The sequence below is a fragment of the Paramormyrops kingsleyae genome, chromosome 11 (assembly GCF_048594095.1).
Source record: "Paramormyrops kingsleyae isolate MSU_618 chromosome 11, PKINGS_0.4, whole genome shotgun sequence".
Classification (NCBI taxonomy): Eukaryota; Metazoa; Chordata; class Actinopteri; order Osteoglossiformes; family Mormyridae; genus Paramormyrops; species Paramormyrops kingsleyae.
Genome location: NC_132807.1, coordinates 6,952,212 through 6,968,492, shown reverse-complemented (window position 1 = coordinate 6,968,492; position 16,281 = coordinate 6,952,212). Strand labels below are relative to the sequence as shown.

Here is a 16,281-nt window from a genome sequence, read left to right as displayed (position 1 = left end):
TAGCCTACCCCTTTAGTCTATCGTGATTTGCATAGTTATCCTGACAGCTGGCTGGCACAGGGGGCAGTGCTGATACTGACATCTCCAGAGTTTGAGCTCTGAATCCCGCTTCGCTCTGTGCGCCTGCAGTCCACATGTTCTCCCCCGTGTCACAGAGGCTTCCTTTCACAACCCAAACACATGCACTTAACCTGATTGATGTCAGTAACTTTCCCATTGACTGTGAGCAAATACCATGGCTTTGTGCCGCATGCTGCCATGGAAAGACTCTAACAAACCCCCCCCCCTCGCTGTGACCAGGATAAGCGATTAGAAGATGGATTATGAAGATAAGAAAGATAATACAAGTTTGAAAAATTTTTTAGCTACCACATATTGCCAAATGTAGTGCTGGTAGTGAAATGGCGAACAACATTTTTTGGGAAATTCAGATCACGGTTATTATAGTTAAACGAAAACTGAGACTACAACTGAAACCAAAAGCGAAAAAATCATTTCTTAACCAAAATATTTTTAAAAATCTAAAAAATAGTAATACATTTTCAAAAAAAAAAAAAAGCTAAATAAAAACTAAAATAAATAATGCAACACTAACTAAAACAAAATAGAAATGCTGGTAAAATCAGCTTTGGTTTCATTTTCACGCCCTCAATTTGCACTGTGGTTGAGTTGCAATTTACGTAACAGCATACTGCCCACAGAAAGCCAAGACCGTTATCCGCCATGTTGGTGCATTTCTCGTCTGACCAAGGTACTCGTGTATGACTGGCTGGTCAAGGCTGCGTATGGTGTTTTCAGCTTGACTAACAGTGTTCACGACAAACAAAAAGGATTCATTAGGATCCCAAAAAATTATAAATAACCGTGATCCAGAGAGAAGAGAAAAAGTATTATCTAGTGAGCGCCGCTGCACATTTTATCCATTCTCCATTCTTCAAAGACACACACGTATGTGCTGTGTGGTTGAATAAGTGAAAATGTACTCCTTTTGTCAAAATAAGAGACTATTGCTAAATTGAAACGAGTTACCAAGCTTTGTTTAATGGTTTGCCATTAGATTTATGTTTAGTAATGATACGTATTTGTCCTTACTCCTGTACATATTGTCAAGGTTAAAACAGGGCTGGCAGAATTGCAAATTACTGATAGAATCTTTCACACATTCAGTGCTGAGTGAAAGGTTATTGGTTTTGGCATTTTGAGTGTACTGGGAGTTTTTGAAATTGGTGTATTGAGCTTTGTTTCAGCATTCTTTGCACAATAACCGTCTGATTGCTTTACTTTACTTTTCTATGAATAATCCCCCTCTCTCTCTAACCACTACCCCCCTAGGGCTTTTCATTGGGGGACACCCAGGTAGACTTCACTTTCTCCAACAGTGCCAAACTCCATCAAGTGTGTGCATGTTGTAATCAGGGACTGGGAGCATCAATAAACCAGGTCCTTCATAGCTATAGAAACATGAGGGCAATAGTGTCATAATAATATGATTATTCATGTAAAGCGAAAATAGAACTATTGAGTCTTAGGCTACAATGCATTTAGTGACATCGGCTCTATCTGTAATAACATTTATTTTATTTTTATTTTAATCACAATATAAGCCCTTATAATTTAGACACACTCTATTGTTAGGTTCTATTTGGCAATAGCTTATTTCAGGTAACTTCATCTCGAATTTGATTTTATAAATATTGCAATATTACTTGATGTGATATTGTGATGTCATAATCGTGCAGCCCTAAATATATATTTATCTATGTAATGAATTCTACCATAAAACACAAACAAGGTGGGTAAACAACATCCTCTGAAATCATTCCATATTCATGAACAGAGAAGTACATAAAAAGGACTCTTAAAACTACATTTTCAAAGCACTTGACATTATAGATGTTTGTACAGCAAGATTATTTAATATTTTCAGCTTACTTAGATGGTGTCTACCCTCCTTCGGCTGCATTTTCCACCATCAATGATGTTGCCACCCGAAACAAAGGTTCTACTAAAGTTCGTGAGCTGTAGTTTAAAGTATGGTTTTGGGAAACACCTGTGTTGTTTAACGATGCATTGTACCATGTAAGTTCGCGATGTCGTTAGCGCCGTAGTTTAAAGTATGGTTTTGGGAAACACCTGTGTCGTTTAACGATGCATTGTACCATGTAAGTTCGCGATGTCGTTAGCGCCGTAGTTTGAACTATGGTTTCGGGAAACTCCTACGTCGTACTTGCATAGTTTCAATAACGCAAGTCGCTAACGTAGTAGTAAGAGTATATTTGCTTAGAAAAAACCCACAACATTATAACATGTGGAAATTAACAGTAACACAATTAAAAGTAATAAGAAATTCTTGCCTGGAGCACATAGGCTCTGGGTTAGGCTTCCCTAACCCCGAGGACCCCCCACCCCCCCTCCCCCACAATCCTGAAGAGGACAGGCGGTTACAGAAAATGGATGGATGGATGGATGGATGGAAATTATTGTGTTCTCCAAAACGTTACTGAAATCTTGTTGGATGCCTAGAAGAACACAGCTTCTGTTCCCAAAGCTCTTCTCAGGGGTGTCTCAGCCGTTCCATTTACAGGTCAAATTTCACCTTAATTACTGATTTGCAAAACAAGGTGGGGCAGTGGTTAAGTCCCAAAATGCATTGGTTTATGGGATGGTTACTGCAGATACCGTGGTGACATTATGAGATCTTTTGAAATGGCCAAGCAGACACTCATGAACTCGCGTTTACAGTAGATTGTGATTAGGGTTACTTTTGACAAAGTTGGCTGCTTAAACAGACCATGTTGTGAGATCATGCCACTGAGCTTCTCATCCAGGACAGCAACCCATCATTCACAGTCAGAATCCAGTTTCTGGCGTGAAAGCAATGTCACACCGAATTTCATTTATCATCATCATTAACTAACTACCACAACACAACAGATGCACAAGCCGGCCCTTAAGCGGGTTTAGCTAAATTTTACTCCATAAACCATAACACTCAGATATACAGACCGTTCTATCGTGGTTGCAGAAATTTATCTGTCTTGTCACTCATTTCTCCACCGTCTTATTGGCCATGCAAACAGAAATTCATTGCATTTATATTTTCTATAGCAGCTATATATCAAATTTTAGGGAGATCTCATGATCATCACTATAAAGAGCAATAAAAAAAAAACATTTCATAGGCATTATCAACTTTGATATGGCCAAAGGCACGTCTGGTTGTAGAAGCTGTGAAGCAGTTTATGACCAGGCTGCGTTTAATCGTTCTTAAATGCTGCCCTCCCTGTGCTCTCAGCACAGCCAAAATCCACCCTGCAGTCTAAAGCACACTCTGCACTTTCCAAACATCCTTAATTAAAACCCAGAGGAGCTCAGAACTCAGCTCCTTCAACAGGGAATTCTGCTGGAAGCTGTTATTTAGCCTCCTCCTCCGACAAAGACTGGCCGACAAACGTTATCATATGACATCTTTCCACGTTCATTTACACCTTATATAATTGTATTGGGGGAAAAAATCAGCCATGCATAACACTGTTTTACACATGGTTCTACTGTGTCCGCAGCAGGACAGATCCCCGATGACTGCTAAAATAAAATCACTTCTGATTGCAATCTACATTATCGGTGCATCAGGCCGTATCTCTGGTGGGTTTTAAAGTCTGCAAATGTATACACGTGATGCCGATTAAAAAGGAAACACTCTAAATGATAATGCAACTAATATGGCGCATGGAAAGCTTTCGTCATCCTTAAAATGTTATTTCAAAAATTTTTGACCAATATGACAAATAATAAAATACTGCAGTATTTTGAATGAATGTGCAGATTAAATAATTATTTTCAATTGTAGTTACTTAATACAAGTACAACAAAAACAAATATCTGAGTGGTTGGAAGATTAATGAATGAATGAACAGATGACGGATGGATGGATGGATGGATGGATGGATGGAGGGATATTAACACAAGTAGAAACAGCTTGCATGTGCCTTGATATGCCTGAGAATAAGGCCGTAATCCACACACACTGCCCACATACTGTATACTGGCAGTCCATTAGTTTCTCTTAGTAATGTCACCATCTTGTCCTTAGAATCTCATGCCACATAATTGAGTCTTAAGGAGCTCCTGATCACCTTGCTCAGTTTAACGTTTCAAAATCACGGGTCTCAGTCCGCTGTCATAACAGTATGGTAACGCTAACCGCCTGGACAGATGACAAGCTGATGCCCACACGAAGCAAACTGAGCTTGCAGAGGCCTTTATGCGTTACATCCAAGTGTGAAGCGATGGCCAGTCATTCATCTGGTTATCCTACACTGGTGTCACGGCGTCAGCGCACTTCATTTACCTATTTTTATTGCAACAAAAACCTGAAAAATAAATGAGTACAAAAAACTTAGTGTGCACTCATTCGTTTACCTGAAAGAATACGCCTGCTTTGCACAGATGTCATTCCGATTGTTCAAACGCAGCCAGTGGTGACAAATGGTTCAATATCTGCAACAGGAAATACAGCGTTTAAAAAACACATACAAATAACATCACTTCGGTTTTAAGTCGACCCAAACACTGATTGCATCATGGAAGTTGGTCTTGGGAAAAAAAATTAAAACTCGCAGGTGTAAATTGTATAGGCAGAACAAAACGAATACTAGTGATTTACGAAACGTTAAGGTACGTCTCGATTGGAAATAAAATACATTCTTAGTCGATAATAACAAGCAATCTACAGTTACCACGGTTGCTGGTCTCCTCTGTGGCGTTTACAGTGTGCAAGTATCTGAGATCATATCACCCATCCAGACCATGCGACTAACAGAATGTCTTTTTCCTTCTTCTTTTTGCTCCCTCTTGTTAAATATAAAAAGTCATGCGAAATTCTCTTTAGCGGTTGCACAATTCACCGCCAGCACAAGATTTATCGTTAATGTAGCGGAGCAGGAGAAATGCGAATGCTGTACTGCAAAGTGGGGAGAAATTCGCCGCAATCGGGCCGCCATCGATGATGATGATGTGAAAACACAGCATTTTGATACTTACAAATTTAGAGGGAAAGGTGGACGTCCGTCCCATCCTACAGCCGCGGGTGCAGCAGACCGCAGTGGAGCGCAACGGCGCCGCTTCCCTGCAAAAGGCGTCCTTGCCCCGGCACTCCCTCACCCATCACTGTGCCGCAATCAGTCGTCGGGTCAGTTTCCACCCACGATGGGCTGTGCTTTACCAGCAGCAACCTTGATATTTGAGGAGTAAACCCGGCACAGCAAAAAAAAGCACAATTTCGATGCAATAAACACGTGCGTTGACGTGCGCGAGGTTCACATCGTACGTTAGCGTCTTTCCGAAACTAAAGCGAAAGTGGTTCGTAAGGCTCCTCCTCGTATTTCATTTCTTGCTGATAGTCTGGATAGTTACTTTTGTCTTTATTGTTTCATTTTGATACTTTAACGGGATAATTGCATTTCTGAGACACTCGCTTTTATGTTTATTCACATCACATCTGTTGCAACATTTGTCCTGGTTAAATATCTTATGTCTCATAAGCAAAGGCGCGATATAATTCGCCATTAATTCAATCAAACGTGCTCAACCTGATAGTTTTATCAACTTAAGGACACAAAGTACCCTATAGTGTCTGAGATACCTCAAAACACCCGGACTGGCGAACCGTGACGCCCAGTCATCCCAGCCAAAGACCGCTTTTGGGTGTACATAGCGAGGAGACGGTTTCTATGGCAACCGCTAGCCGCAGCAACATAGTTTGATGAACCAGACAATATATCAAAGCTGAGAGCCTTAGTTTATTGTCTGCATCTAATGATGTCTGCTGTCACCGTGGCCAAAACGCACCAGTCTTTGCCTGTAATTTGACATGCAGCTTTGGATAGAGATAACTATGAGGCTGTGGTTTCACCTGTAGTGTTTATGGACCATACATATGCACACATGCATAATCTTAGTGTGTTTTCATCAGCGAAACGCAAAGCTCAAGTTCAGGTATCAAAACTGAAGCATAAAGGAAAGCGAATGTAATGAGGTGAGCTGTGTGCTACGCATTTCGCATTCGTCCCATGAGCAATTGCACAACGACAGCAATCTTTAACTTCTATATGAGTTTTAAGATGTCCTGGTTGCCATAGAAACATGGGTTTAGTACATGTATATTATTATGCATTGTTGTTTTTTTTTATTTCAGGAACGTTTCACTTAAAGCGATTGGCAAAAAAATCAATAACTCTAAATGTATTCATTCAAATGGTTACAGACACAAATAAGAACATATGATATAAAGCATTTTCACTCTGTGGATTATCACCTCGACACCGCATTATTTATAATCATTATTTAATGATATCAATTACAATCAATATCGGAAATAGCAGAATAAGTAACCATCTTGTTATGCCTTTTACCAGCAAATGAATTTTCTATCTAAGTGACATTTTTACATTCAGCAATGGCCTAGACGTTTCCTTAAGAATATCTCACTGGCGTCATAGGCCGTTTCCATTCTCTCCGTTCAGATCTCAGTACTGAAAGTGTTGCGGCGTGTGCATAGTTGCATTGTGTGTACTCATGTATATACATCCGATGGTGAGTCTCACTGCAGCTTCTCGATTTCTATGTCTTAAACGATATCTGACGCTATGAAAACGTCAATAATAGTGCAGCTCAGTGTTTAAACGAGATCCTGGATTCATGCGGTCGGTTTTCGCACTTTATTATTAATGGTGGGTCTAAAAATTACAAGCTCAATATCTGCTAAAAAGTGAATAAGAGAGTAGACGAAGCAAATGACAACTGAATTATTATGTACCTTAACAAGTAGACTACAGAAATTATTAAAGAAGTTATTTAAGATGTTAAGCATTTAATAATTATGTGAGTGAGTAAAATGTGGCACTGAAGACAAGGCCAGGGGCAAAAAAGGCAGCACCTTTTGCAGGATAACGGTACCAATTATCCTAAAATTGTTTCCTTAGGTAAATATTTTTGGACCTCTGCTACATTAGACAACTAATTTAGGCATCGAGACTAAAATATGTGACAGCTTGTCACAATTACACTAGTATATAAAAACAATGTACATTCATTAGTAATACATCATTGGTAAAACTCAATCTTTCTGACTTTATGGAAAACCTGTTGTATTACCTACCTCACACTGGTATGGTGTCCGGGTCACAGCTCAGACTGAATTAGCCCCTCTTGGCATCTGAACATTCTGAAGGGGGTGTGGCTAAAACAGAGAACTTGAATGGTTGGAATAGATGCATGTTTTCATACACACGAGTTTACATACCAGCAAGAATAACAATGGAAATCAGTATTCTAAACTATATTGTAGCATCATTGGCAATCTTCAACTTTATCTTTTAATATTAAATAAATGTAACCCAACGTAATCCAACCTAACCTCAAGGATCCATTAAAAAGAAGGAAAACACAAGAATAAGCTGGGGATTCAACTATTGTTTTGTCAAGTACAGAGGCGATCTAGACATAGCAGGACCTTGACGGTATATTATCTTATCACATTTTCTCATGTGTATCAGGGTTATTATAGTTTTCAAATTTGCTTTGGTTTTTTATTATTATTTAGTTTTCCATTTTGTTTTTCAGTTTTACTTCAGTTTGTTTCTTTTAAGAACGTACAAATAGATTTCGTTTTGTTTTCTAGTTTTAGTTTAATTTTTATTTGGTTTCAGTATTAATTTTAGTTGTCAGTACCATGTTTTGATACCACACTGGAATCGACTTACATACTTTCACCCTGCACAAAGAACAGCTAAGAAGAAAGTGTGAAGCATTTCGGTTTCCTGCCCTGACATTCTCTTCCAAACCCCTAAACTCTTTACTGTAACACCACCGTGTTTCTATAGCTATGACCTGGTTTATTGATGCTCCCAGTCCCTCATTACAACATGCACACACTTGATGGGATTTGGCACTTTTGGAGAAAGTGAAGTCTACCTGGGTGTCCCCCAATGAAAAGCCCTAGGGGGGTAGTGGTTAGAGAGAGAGGGGGATTATTTATAGAAAAGTAAAGTAAAGCAATCAGACGGTTATTGTGCAAAGAATGCTGAAACAAAGCTCAATACACCAATTTGAAAAACTCCCAGTACACTCAAAATGCCAAAACCAATAACCTTTCACTCAGCACTGAATGTGTGAAAGATTCTATCAGTAATTTGCAATTCCGCCAGCCCTGTTTTAACCTTGACAATATGTACAGGAGTAAGGACAAATAAGTATGATTAATAAACTAATGGCAAACCCCATGGTTTTGGACCCCATGAAGGCAGATCACACTGGGCCCCCAGCCCAGCCCACCCCACCCCAATTATGTTCCAACACCACCCCCACCCCCCATCAGTCCATCAGTAACAATAAAGACGTATTTTATTTTTTTAACCTACTTAAGTACATATACGTAAAATAAAGAAATGATTCTAAGTATGATTTGCAAACATTTTAATAATATGTACCAAGATTTCTGAGGAATTCCCTTGAGAGTTCCGATGGAAGCGTAAATGCATAGAGGCAAAAGCTGGATTCATTTATTTACTTCTTTATTACCTATTTAGCTTATGATTCTGTCATCAAAGTACATGGTCATAATAGTATCTCATTCTTACCTAACTTTTTCCTAGTATCATGCATTGTGGGTCAGTCATCTCAATAAGTGTATGGTCATACTAATCTTTCTATTTATTTATGAATTTATTCATTTTTTTAATTTACTTGCAATACTATTTATGCAGCACTTTTAGAATAGGCAGTAGCTCTGTTTTTAATGTAAGTCTACACTCTATAGATTCTTCTGTATATTTTTCAGACTTTTGTTTGTACGACTGTGGTATTAATCTGCTGGAAATTGGAATTTCCCTCTGTGATTATTGATATCTATCTATCTATCTATCTATCTATCTATCTATCTATCTATCTATCTATCTATCTAGCTATCTAATCTAATCTAATCTATCTAATCATCTATGTATCTAACACGTCACTACTAGTAGCCGTTAGATGGCGCCAAAGTACCACGGAAATGTAGCCTTATTTTCACAGACTGACAAAGCTGAGAGTCCAGATGTTAATGTATGTACAGCTAATCTAGCCATGCAGCTGACGCTTTGGTAACTTCAACATATTGTACTCTCACCTACTGTACTTGTTTGCTTACAAAATATAAATCATGTCACTTGGCTGATGTTTTCGTATTTTCGAATTTGTAATTTTCTTTGCCTGAAATTGTGTTCGTGTTTAAAATTCACATAGTACAATTACATATTTACCTAACTATTCATATTGTTAAACTTTTTTGGTTGTCATGAAGTAGTTCCGATGATATTCCTAAATCATACTGCGGCCAAAAAGGGGATAGCGGTGTGATGATACTCATCTGAGACCGTAAGTGGATCTCGCCTGTCTTTAGAATGCGTTTTTAAACATGAGGCTCCATTGATTAAACGGGCTCCGATTTCGATTGTCTGTTACAAAAAGTAATGCCATTTTATGAAATTTGATAAGAAGTATATTTTCCACAGTAACCTTCATTACAATCACATCCACTTCTCCTTCCACACGAAGATGTGAATGGGGTTAAAATTAGACATCGCGAGAAGTGAAGGACCAATCGGAAATAAAAAGTTGGCCGCCCATAACTCTATGTTTTCAAGTTATTTTTTTTATATTATATTTCTTTTTCGGTAGAAACGTTATGGTCCTAAATAGTAATATCGCAATAAATGTAACGTAAATGGTGCTTAATTGACTTGCAATGTTGTAGTATAAATATACAATTGTGAAATTTTACAACAAATCAAGGTTAAGCTTACGGTTGGCCAGTTAATCCTGCTAGAAACGCATGGCTGTTTACATTAGTACACATGTAAACGTTGTCAGTAGGGATAGCTTAAAGATGAACGCGCATATCGGTTTGCATTATCTTGATTATAGAATACTAGGTTTGGGGCTAATTCTTTCTTTTCATAATTAATGCAGTGAACCATTTCCATGGAGGACATCAGTTTGAAGGTTCTTCCTTTGGATCCAGGTGACATAGGCACACAAAGATGCAGAATGGGGCCGATGTTGATGGCATATCTAGGGCTGAAGATTGGATCTCCTGTTCTAATTACGACTCCAGGATTCGATTGTTTGTGTACGGCATGGCCAAGAAGTGATCTTGCTGAGGGTTTTTTGCAATTCGACAGTAAATGTGCCACAGCAGACTTCACCTCGCTTTCTTACAGAAACTTCTCTGTTAGCCGAAGCCAAATGACAGCGCTAACTTGCCCGAAACTGAAGAATGTGATAATTAAAACTGTTCTTAAAACGATGGGGTTCAAGAACAGCTTATCTCCCAATTTAATTCACGACCTAGTTAAAGACATCCTCAAAGGCACTTATGTGTCGGAGAAGCACATTGTAAACGTGAGTCATCTGGAAACTCCAATTCAGTTGGTTGTTATTGAGTGTTTAGATCCGAGCTCCAGTGGAGGTGGTCTTATCACTGCTAAAACCAGTATCAGCATACAGGAGATACAGACTCACAATAGATATAAAAGTCAGCAATTCAGGATGTCTAGCATCAGTTTGGGAGGGATGGAGGACGTGTTTGCTTCACTTAAGGAAATTCTTAATTTACCACTTCTCTATCCAAGGACATTGCAGAAGCTGGGCCTTTCCCATCCTAAAAATGTGTTACTTATTGGACCTCCAGGGGTTGGGAAGACCATGCTGGTAAGGAGCGTGGTTCAAGAGGTCGGTGCTTCCTTGGTCACAATAAGTGGGCCTGTGATTCTTGGTTCAAGGCCGGGAGAGAGTGAAGAAAATTTAAGGGGTGTGTTTCTCCAAGCTAAAGAGGCTTCTTCGGAAGGTCCATGTGTTCTCTTCATTGATGAAATTGATTCCTTATGCCCAAAGAGGGCCAGTTCAAGCAATGCGCCTGAGAACAGAATTGTGGCACAGCTGTTGACTCTGATGGATGGCATTGGCAGAGATCATCATTTTGTTGTCATTGGGGCAACTAACCAACCAGATGCTTTAGATCCTGCCTTGAGGAGAGCTGGCAGATTTGACAGAGAGGTGAAAATATTTTTGTTTTGTTTTGTTGCAACATTGTAAATATTGTCATTTTCACGAATGACTTTATGACGCGATAGGGTTTTTTTGTTCATTTCCCTAGGTCATCATTGGTGTGCCTACACTTCATCAGAGAAAATCTATTTTAGAGTTGCTGAGCTCAAAAATGACCCTGTCCAGCAATGTGGATTTGGTCGCGTTAGCAGAGATGACCACAGGTTTCGTTGGAGCCGACTTGAGCACCCTCTGCAGGGAAGCAGCTTTGCATGCCATTCTCCGGGGCTCCCAGGTACCACACAAACTGCCAGGCAAGCCAAGGAGGACACAGACCTCGAGTCTCATTAACAGATGCAAGGGGTTGAGAGGGAGCCATGCTGCTTGTTAATATGACGATACCCTGCTGCTGATCTCTGATCTTCCTCTGCAGGGCGCTGACAGTTATTCAATAGACATGCAGCACTTTCTGGAGGCCCTCAAAAAGGTCCAGCCATCATGCCTGAGAAGCAGCATCGGTCTGACCGAGTTTAAGCCTCTCAGCTGGGACCAAATAGGTGGTCTGGAGGATGTCAAACTAAAAATGAAACAGGTATTGAAGCAGGATGTTCTACATGAAACCCCTTAAGCTAAAACAATATATATATGGTAAAAAAAACGAATTAATCAATAAACAATGTTTAGGTAATAAAAATTAATTTTGAATGATTAGTGTCCGTGCAATGGGTTAAGCTTTGTTTAACATTGTTGCACTGTATTCTTACATATGTGAATGCTCTTGTCTTCTGGAAGAGTATTGAATGGCCGATGAAGTTTCCGGAGGCATTTGTTCGACTTGGTCTGTCACGTCCACGGGGCATTCTGCTGTACGGCCCCCCAGGGTGTGCCAAGACCACACTGGTGAAGGCTGCGGCTAGCTCCACCCACTGCGCGTTCCTGTCTGTCAGCGGCGCTGATCTCTTTTCCCCATTTGTTGGCGATTCTGAAAAGATTCTGGCTCAGGTCTGCTCCTCTTCACAATTTTGACCTCTGACATCGGATGACCTTCTGGGCATCTTCGACCATATTTAATTAAGTAGTAGCTAACTTTCACATTTCTTAGGTTACTGTTAATGTGAACAATGCGTAATATCTCTGTAATGTCTACAATTAATATCTCTACAGCTTTTTCGTCAAGCTAGAGCCTGTGCCCCGTCCATCCTGTTTCTGGATGAAATTGACACCCTCTTTGGTTCCCGAGAGGACAGCAGAGGTCACAGTGTCCAGGCCAGGGTGCTCTCTGTGCTCCTGAATGAGATGGATGGTGTTGGGCTGAAGGCCGCGGAGAGGAGAGGCTCAGAGCGACAGCTGTGTCTGCCAGAGGGCTCCATCGATCTCTGCCCAGAGCAGCAGGTGACTGTGTGACTGAGTGCTGTTAGAGGAATGCTTTCACACTAATATAGCTTCTTGATATTTACCTTCTGTAATGCATGGTCCTGCTCAATGCATTCTTCAAAACTGACGTCCCCTTTGTACAACCTTGCAAACGTTTCAGATGGACTACCATGAAGTTTGCAACAAGGACGTCATAATAGTTGCTGCCTCAAACAGACCCGATGTCTTGGACACTGCCCTGCTCCGACCTGGCAGATTAGATAAGATCATTTTTGTGCCACCCCCTGACCTGGAGGTAGGCAGTTCAAATAATATGTCGCATCTTTTGAAAGTGTATCTGCTCGCTGATTAATACGAGCAGATTGCAGCTTCAAAGGAGGGTGTTCCTGATGTTGATCTTGGTTTATTTCACAGGCACGACGAGCCATTCTGCAGATCTGTACGGAAAAGATGCCGTTAGAGGCGGACGTGTCTCTGGAAGAGTTGGCTCAACAAACCCATTTATTTTCTGGTGCTGACCTGGAGAACCTTTGCAAGGAGGTAAAGAAATCTTTGTTTTTGGCCTCGTAACCCAGAAGAATTACATAGGACTGGAATATGGATCAGTGGGCAGAATTACAAAAAGCATATTTCCTGTGGGGTGCTTCACTTTGTATAGTGTTAAAAAGAAAGGAGTCATTTTTTCAGATGGGTACAACTACTGATCTGAGAAATGATGTACAGATGCCCAAAGAGTTGTGTTTATCCTGCACTGCCAGTCGCAGGCCAGTGTAACCCAAAGGGACCCTGGGGAAGCAGGGTGTCCCTGCGTGATAATCCCATTCACCATGGGCTTAAAAGCCTCACGGAACCTTCCACAGTCACCTTTGCTTTGGATGTTTACAGGCTCCATGTTCCTGTTCCCACCCAGTTTAGAGGTCACTGACCCTGCACCCTTTGACTCACCAGTATTGAATTGCACCTGCACTAAATTATTCATCCTCCATGTTTCTTCCTTACTTGTACCATCAGCACTCTGCTTTCTTCATCTTTATTTGTTTTTTAATATTATATATGAGGAATCAATAAAGTTCAGTTCTAGCTGAAATCGCCTAGTTGATGAGGTTGAAATATTTGCTCATGTAAAGCTGTTAGTCGTTCTTTTAACTCATTTGTCTCATTTTTTGTATTTTTGTTGTTTTTAGGCAGCTTTGATGACCTTGCAATACGAAGGCATGGATGCCCCCAAAATAAAGCATGAATACTTTCACAGATCATTCCAGAACATGAAACCTTCTCTAAATGCCCAGCAACTAGATCATTACAAACATTTGTTCACGAGTTGAGTGTTGTTTACTACCTTTTACATTTGTGATGTATTCAGATGCTTATAATAATAATAATAAAGATTTTATCTCTTATGATTCTGTGTGTCGAAATGTTTGTTGGAGTAAACAAAATGATACATGTATGCATAATTTGGTTGGCTTTGTGTTCATGAAATAATACAGCACTCTTACCGCTGAGACCAAAGGTCGAAGTATATTTTGCATTGATGTAATTTGCATAAAACATTTTGAATATTTTTTTATATTTGGTTAAGTCACGGTAATTGGATCGTTCGTTATAATTACGTAAAATGATAAATATATTCCCTTTTATGTCACCATTTATGGCAACTTTAGGAAATCTTGGACAAAAATCTATAAAATATCTGACAGGTGGTACTGTACAAACCTTGTTTTTGGTGGACTCTTTTTGCAGTTTTAATTGGGAAATGAATGAAGGATTAAAAAATCAATTTTTTAATCAATGTTTGCTACAGCGAACAGTAGCGCCTGGCTTCTGTAAAGTGATTAAACATGGAACTAATAAGCGCAGCGGCTGGTGCGCGTGCAGTGTGCCTTGTCGCCAGAAGAGGGAACTCGAGGTTGATTCTGGACCAGTTCATCATTGACTGACTTAACTAGAAATAGTGGATGTGTCTCTTCCGATAGGTTTCGATATGCGGCGCGAAGCTTGTCTACGTGCCGTCGCTCTCGTATCACCCCGGGTACCCGGTATATCAGCACGCGCGAGGAGGAAGCGGCGCGAACAGGAAGCAGCGAGAGCCACAGCCACCTGACGCAGCCATAGGTGAGGAACGTTGTACAAGTAGTGGCTAGAGGGACCTGAGCTGTTTAAGATTAATAGTTAAAATCAAGAAGTATTTCGTAAAAAATTATATTTAATACAAAGTATTATTATATTTATTTTGAGATGAATTAAATTATAGTAAATCCATCTTGTCAGACATTAACTTTTTAAATAAAATAACTTTTTTTCTCTCCCCTAAAGACATCACTGGAATATTGTAGCACATCACTGGAGCAAAATGTCTGGATTTTTTGCCATGTTGAGAAACAAGAAAGAGGTTAGTTTTCCGCCATAATCGTGTTTTATTAGAGGTTGCGCATGTGTTGAGATGATGCTGAAGTTGATTTATATCGAATGTATTTATTTCCTAGTTGATCCCTCTGATTGGATGTATGGCGTTTGCAGCCGCCGGAGCCACTACCGCGTCAATTTACTTCTTACTTACAAAACCAGATATAATGTAAGAGCTCATTTGATTTAGACCTTTTTTAGACAATTCAACCTTGGATTGTATTCAGTGGTGTTTTATAATTAATTATTTATTCCATAAATTAAAAAATGTTCTTGCCGAGTACATTTATATATTAACCATATCAGTCTGTGCATGATTTTCACGTTTGTAAAATAATTGTAACTTTTAGTAAAATGGCATTCGGTTTTTAAAGTCGAACGGACCTTAAAAATAACTAAATCAAATTTTCTTCAGCATAAACAAGAAACATAACCCAGAGCCCTGGGAGAACCTGGATCCTTCCAAACCTCAGAAGGTAAATGTGGTGACGTAATGGCTGTTTAAACACCTGTTTGCGAAGTGTTTTTTCAGGTTTGTTTTCTTTATGAGTGTGTGCTCAAAATGTCTGTACGTGATGCTATGAGCATGATGATAAGTACTGACCTTGAATGACTTTGCTGTACTAGAGAAGGATACAGAATTGTAGCTTAGGGGTAGGTCCTCCACTAGGGGCTTGGTGTCCTGACTGGTCTCCCTTCCTGTTTTTACGTAGCTGATCACCATCAATCAGCAGTGGAAGCCGGTAGAGGAACTGCAGCTGGTGAAGAGTTTGACAAAGTGAGACTGGGCTTTGGGCCACGGGGCTGCAGCCACCATTTGAACTCCCCATCAGTCCAACGGAATCATCTCTGCACAGACTAAGCTCAGAAAATCAGTGTGCGGAAATGCTTCTGCTGCATTGGTGGGGTCTGAACGTGCTCAGTTCTGCTCAGCAGGACAAGCAGGGAGCTTAGATTAGCAATGTCACAGGGACAAAGGATTTGCCCCTGGGACACATGTGCACCTTCTCCTGTACTTATTTAAGATGACTGTACAAATGATGTGATAATATTGGTGTAAAATAAATTATTCTACCTGACATTTTTGCCTCTTTTTCTGTTGCAACAGATGTGTCACTAAACAATATTCAGGCAATAACAAAACCACTCTTAACGATCTATAAAATGCGTGTCTGCTAGTGTCAGTCTAGAGGCAGCCTCCCTTCATTGTCCTCCTCATTGTGATTAAACTGCATTTTTGGCAAAATCTTAACGGTGGAATAGATCCAGATTCCAGTCATAGTTGTGTCATGCATATAAATTTCACCGTACGTAAGACAGGGAGATGGAACTGAGTCGTAATATCTGCCAAACATCCATCTGTTATGTACAATTATAATTCTCCTTTACTGTGCCGTAGCTTGATTCTCCCAGACA

General features: G+C 39.9%; 3 protein-coding genes across 6 annotated transcripts in view; 2 read left to right on the top strand and 1 right to left on the bottom strand.

Annotated features, from left to right (window-relative positions):
- Positions 1-7,214, bottom strand: part of atp8b4 (ATPase phospholipid transporting 8B4) — a 33,843-nt gene extending 26,629 nt beyond the window's left edge. Inside the window, exons 1-3 of one of the 3 annotated variants that reach the window (XM_023814033.2) lie at positions 7,160-7,214; positions 5,044-5,169; positions 4,423-4,500 (exon numbers count right to left, since the gene is read on the bottom strand). The gene's annotated coding sequence lies outside the window, so the exon portion shown is untranslated. The other 2 variants (XM_023814032.2, XM_023814034.2) reach the window with 2 other exon arrangements.
- Positions 7,215-9,857: 2,643 nt separating this feature from the next.
- On the top strand, positions 9,858-13,859 carry afg2b (AFG2 AAA ATPase homolog B). The gene is made up of 8 exons (XM_023814036.2): positions 9,858-11,094; positions 11,195-11,380; positions 11,519-11,677; positions 11,878-12,087; positions 12,250-12,477; positions 12,620-12,754; positions 12,874-12,999; positions 13,644-13,859. Exons 1-8 carry the CDS (start codon positions 10,021-10,023, stop codon positions 13,782-13,784), a joined length of 2,259 nt encoding a protein of 752 aa, XP_023669804.2. The 5' UTR covers positions 9,858-10,020; the 3' UTR covers positions 13,785-13,859.
- Positions 13,860-14,436: 577 nt separating this feature from the next.
- LOC111845074 (normal mucosa of esophagus-specific gene 1 protein-like) lies at positions 14,437-15,944 on the top strand. Of its 2 annotated transcripts, none has more exons than XM_023814167.2 (5): positions 14,437-14,574; positions 14,797-14,851; positions 14,946-15,034; positions 15,281-15,341; positions 15,579-15,944. In XM_023814167.2, exons 2-5 carry the CDS (start codon positions 14,813-14,815, stop codon positions 15,645-15,647), a joined length of 258 nt encoding a protein of 85 aa, XP_023669935.1. In that variant the 5' UTR covers positions 14,437-14,574; positions 14,797-14,812; the 3' UTR covers positions 15,648-15,944. The 2 variants fall into 2 exon arrangements, with proteins under 2 accessions (XP_023669935.1, XP_023669934.1); XM_023814166.2 differs by having other exon boundaries at positions 14,445-14,574; positions 14,776-14,851.
- The last annotated feature ends 337 nt before the right edge of the window (positions 15,945-16,281 follow it).

What these genes read in the sequence shown, in the direction of transcription:
- afg2b (XM_023814036.2), top strand. Translation starts at nt 10,021, where the DNA reads ATGGAGGACATCAGTTTGAAGGTTCTTCCTTTGGATCCAGGTGACATA. An exon ending in CTGGCAGATTTGACAGAGAG is followed by an intron (nt 11,095 to 11,194) that starts GTGAAAATATTT and finishes TCATTTCCCTAG; the next exon opens with GTCATCATTGGTGTGCCTAC. An exon ending in CTGAAAAGATTCTGGCTCAG is followed by an intron (nt 12,088 to 12,249) that starts GTCTGCTCCTCT and finishes ATATCTCTACAG; the next exon opens with CTTTTTCGTCAAGCTAGAGC.
- LOC111845074 (XM_023814167.2), top strand. Translation starts at nt 14,813, where the DNA reads ATGTCTGGATTTTTTGCCATGTTGAGAAACAAGAAAGAG. An exon ending in TGTTGAGAAACAAGAAAGAG is followed by an intron (nt 14,852 to 14,945) that starts GTTAGTTTTCCG and finishes TTTATTTCCTAG; the next exon opens with TTGATCCCTCTGATTGGATG. An exon ending in CTTACAAAACCAGATATAAT is followed by an intron (nt 15,035 to 15,280) that starts GTAAGAGCTCAT and finishes AATTTTCTTCAG; the next exon opens with CATAAACAAGAAACATAACC.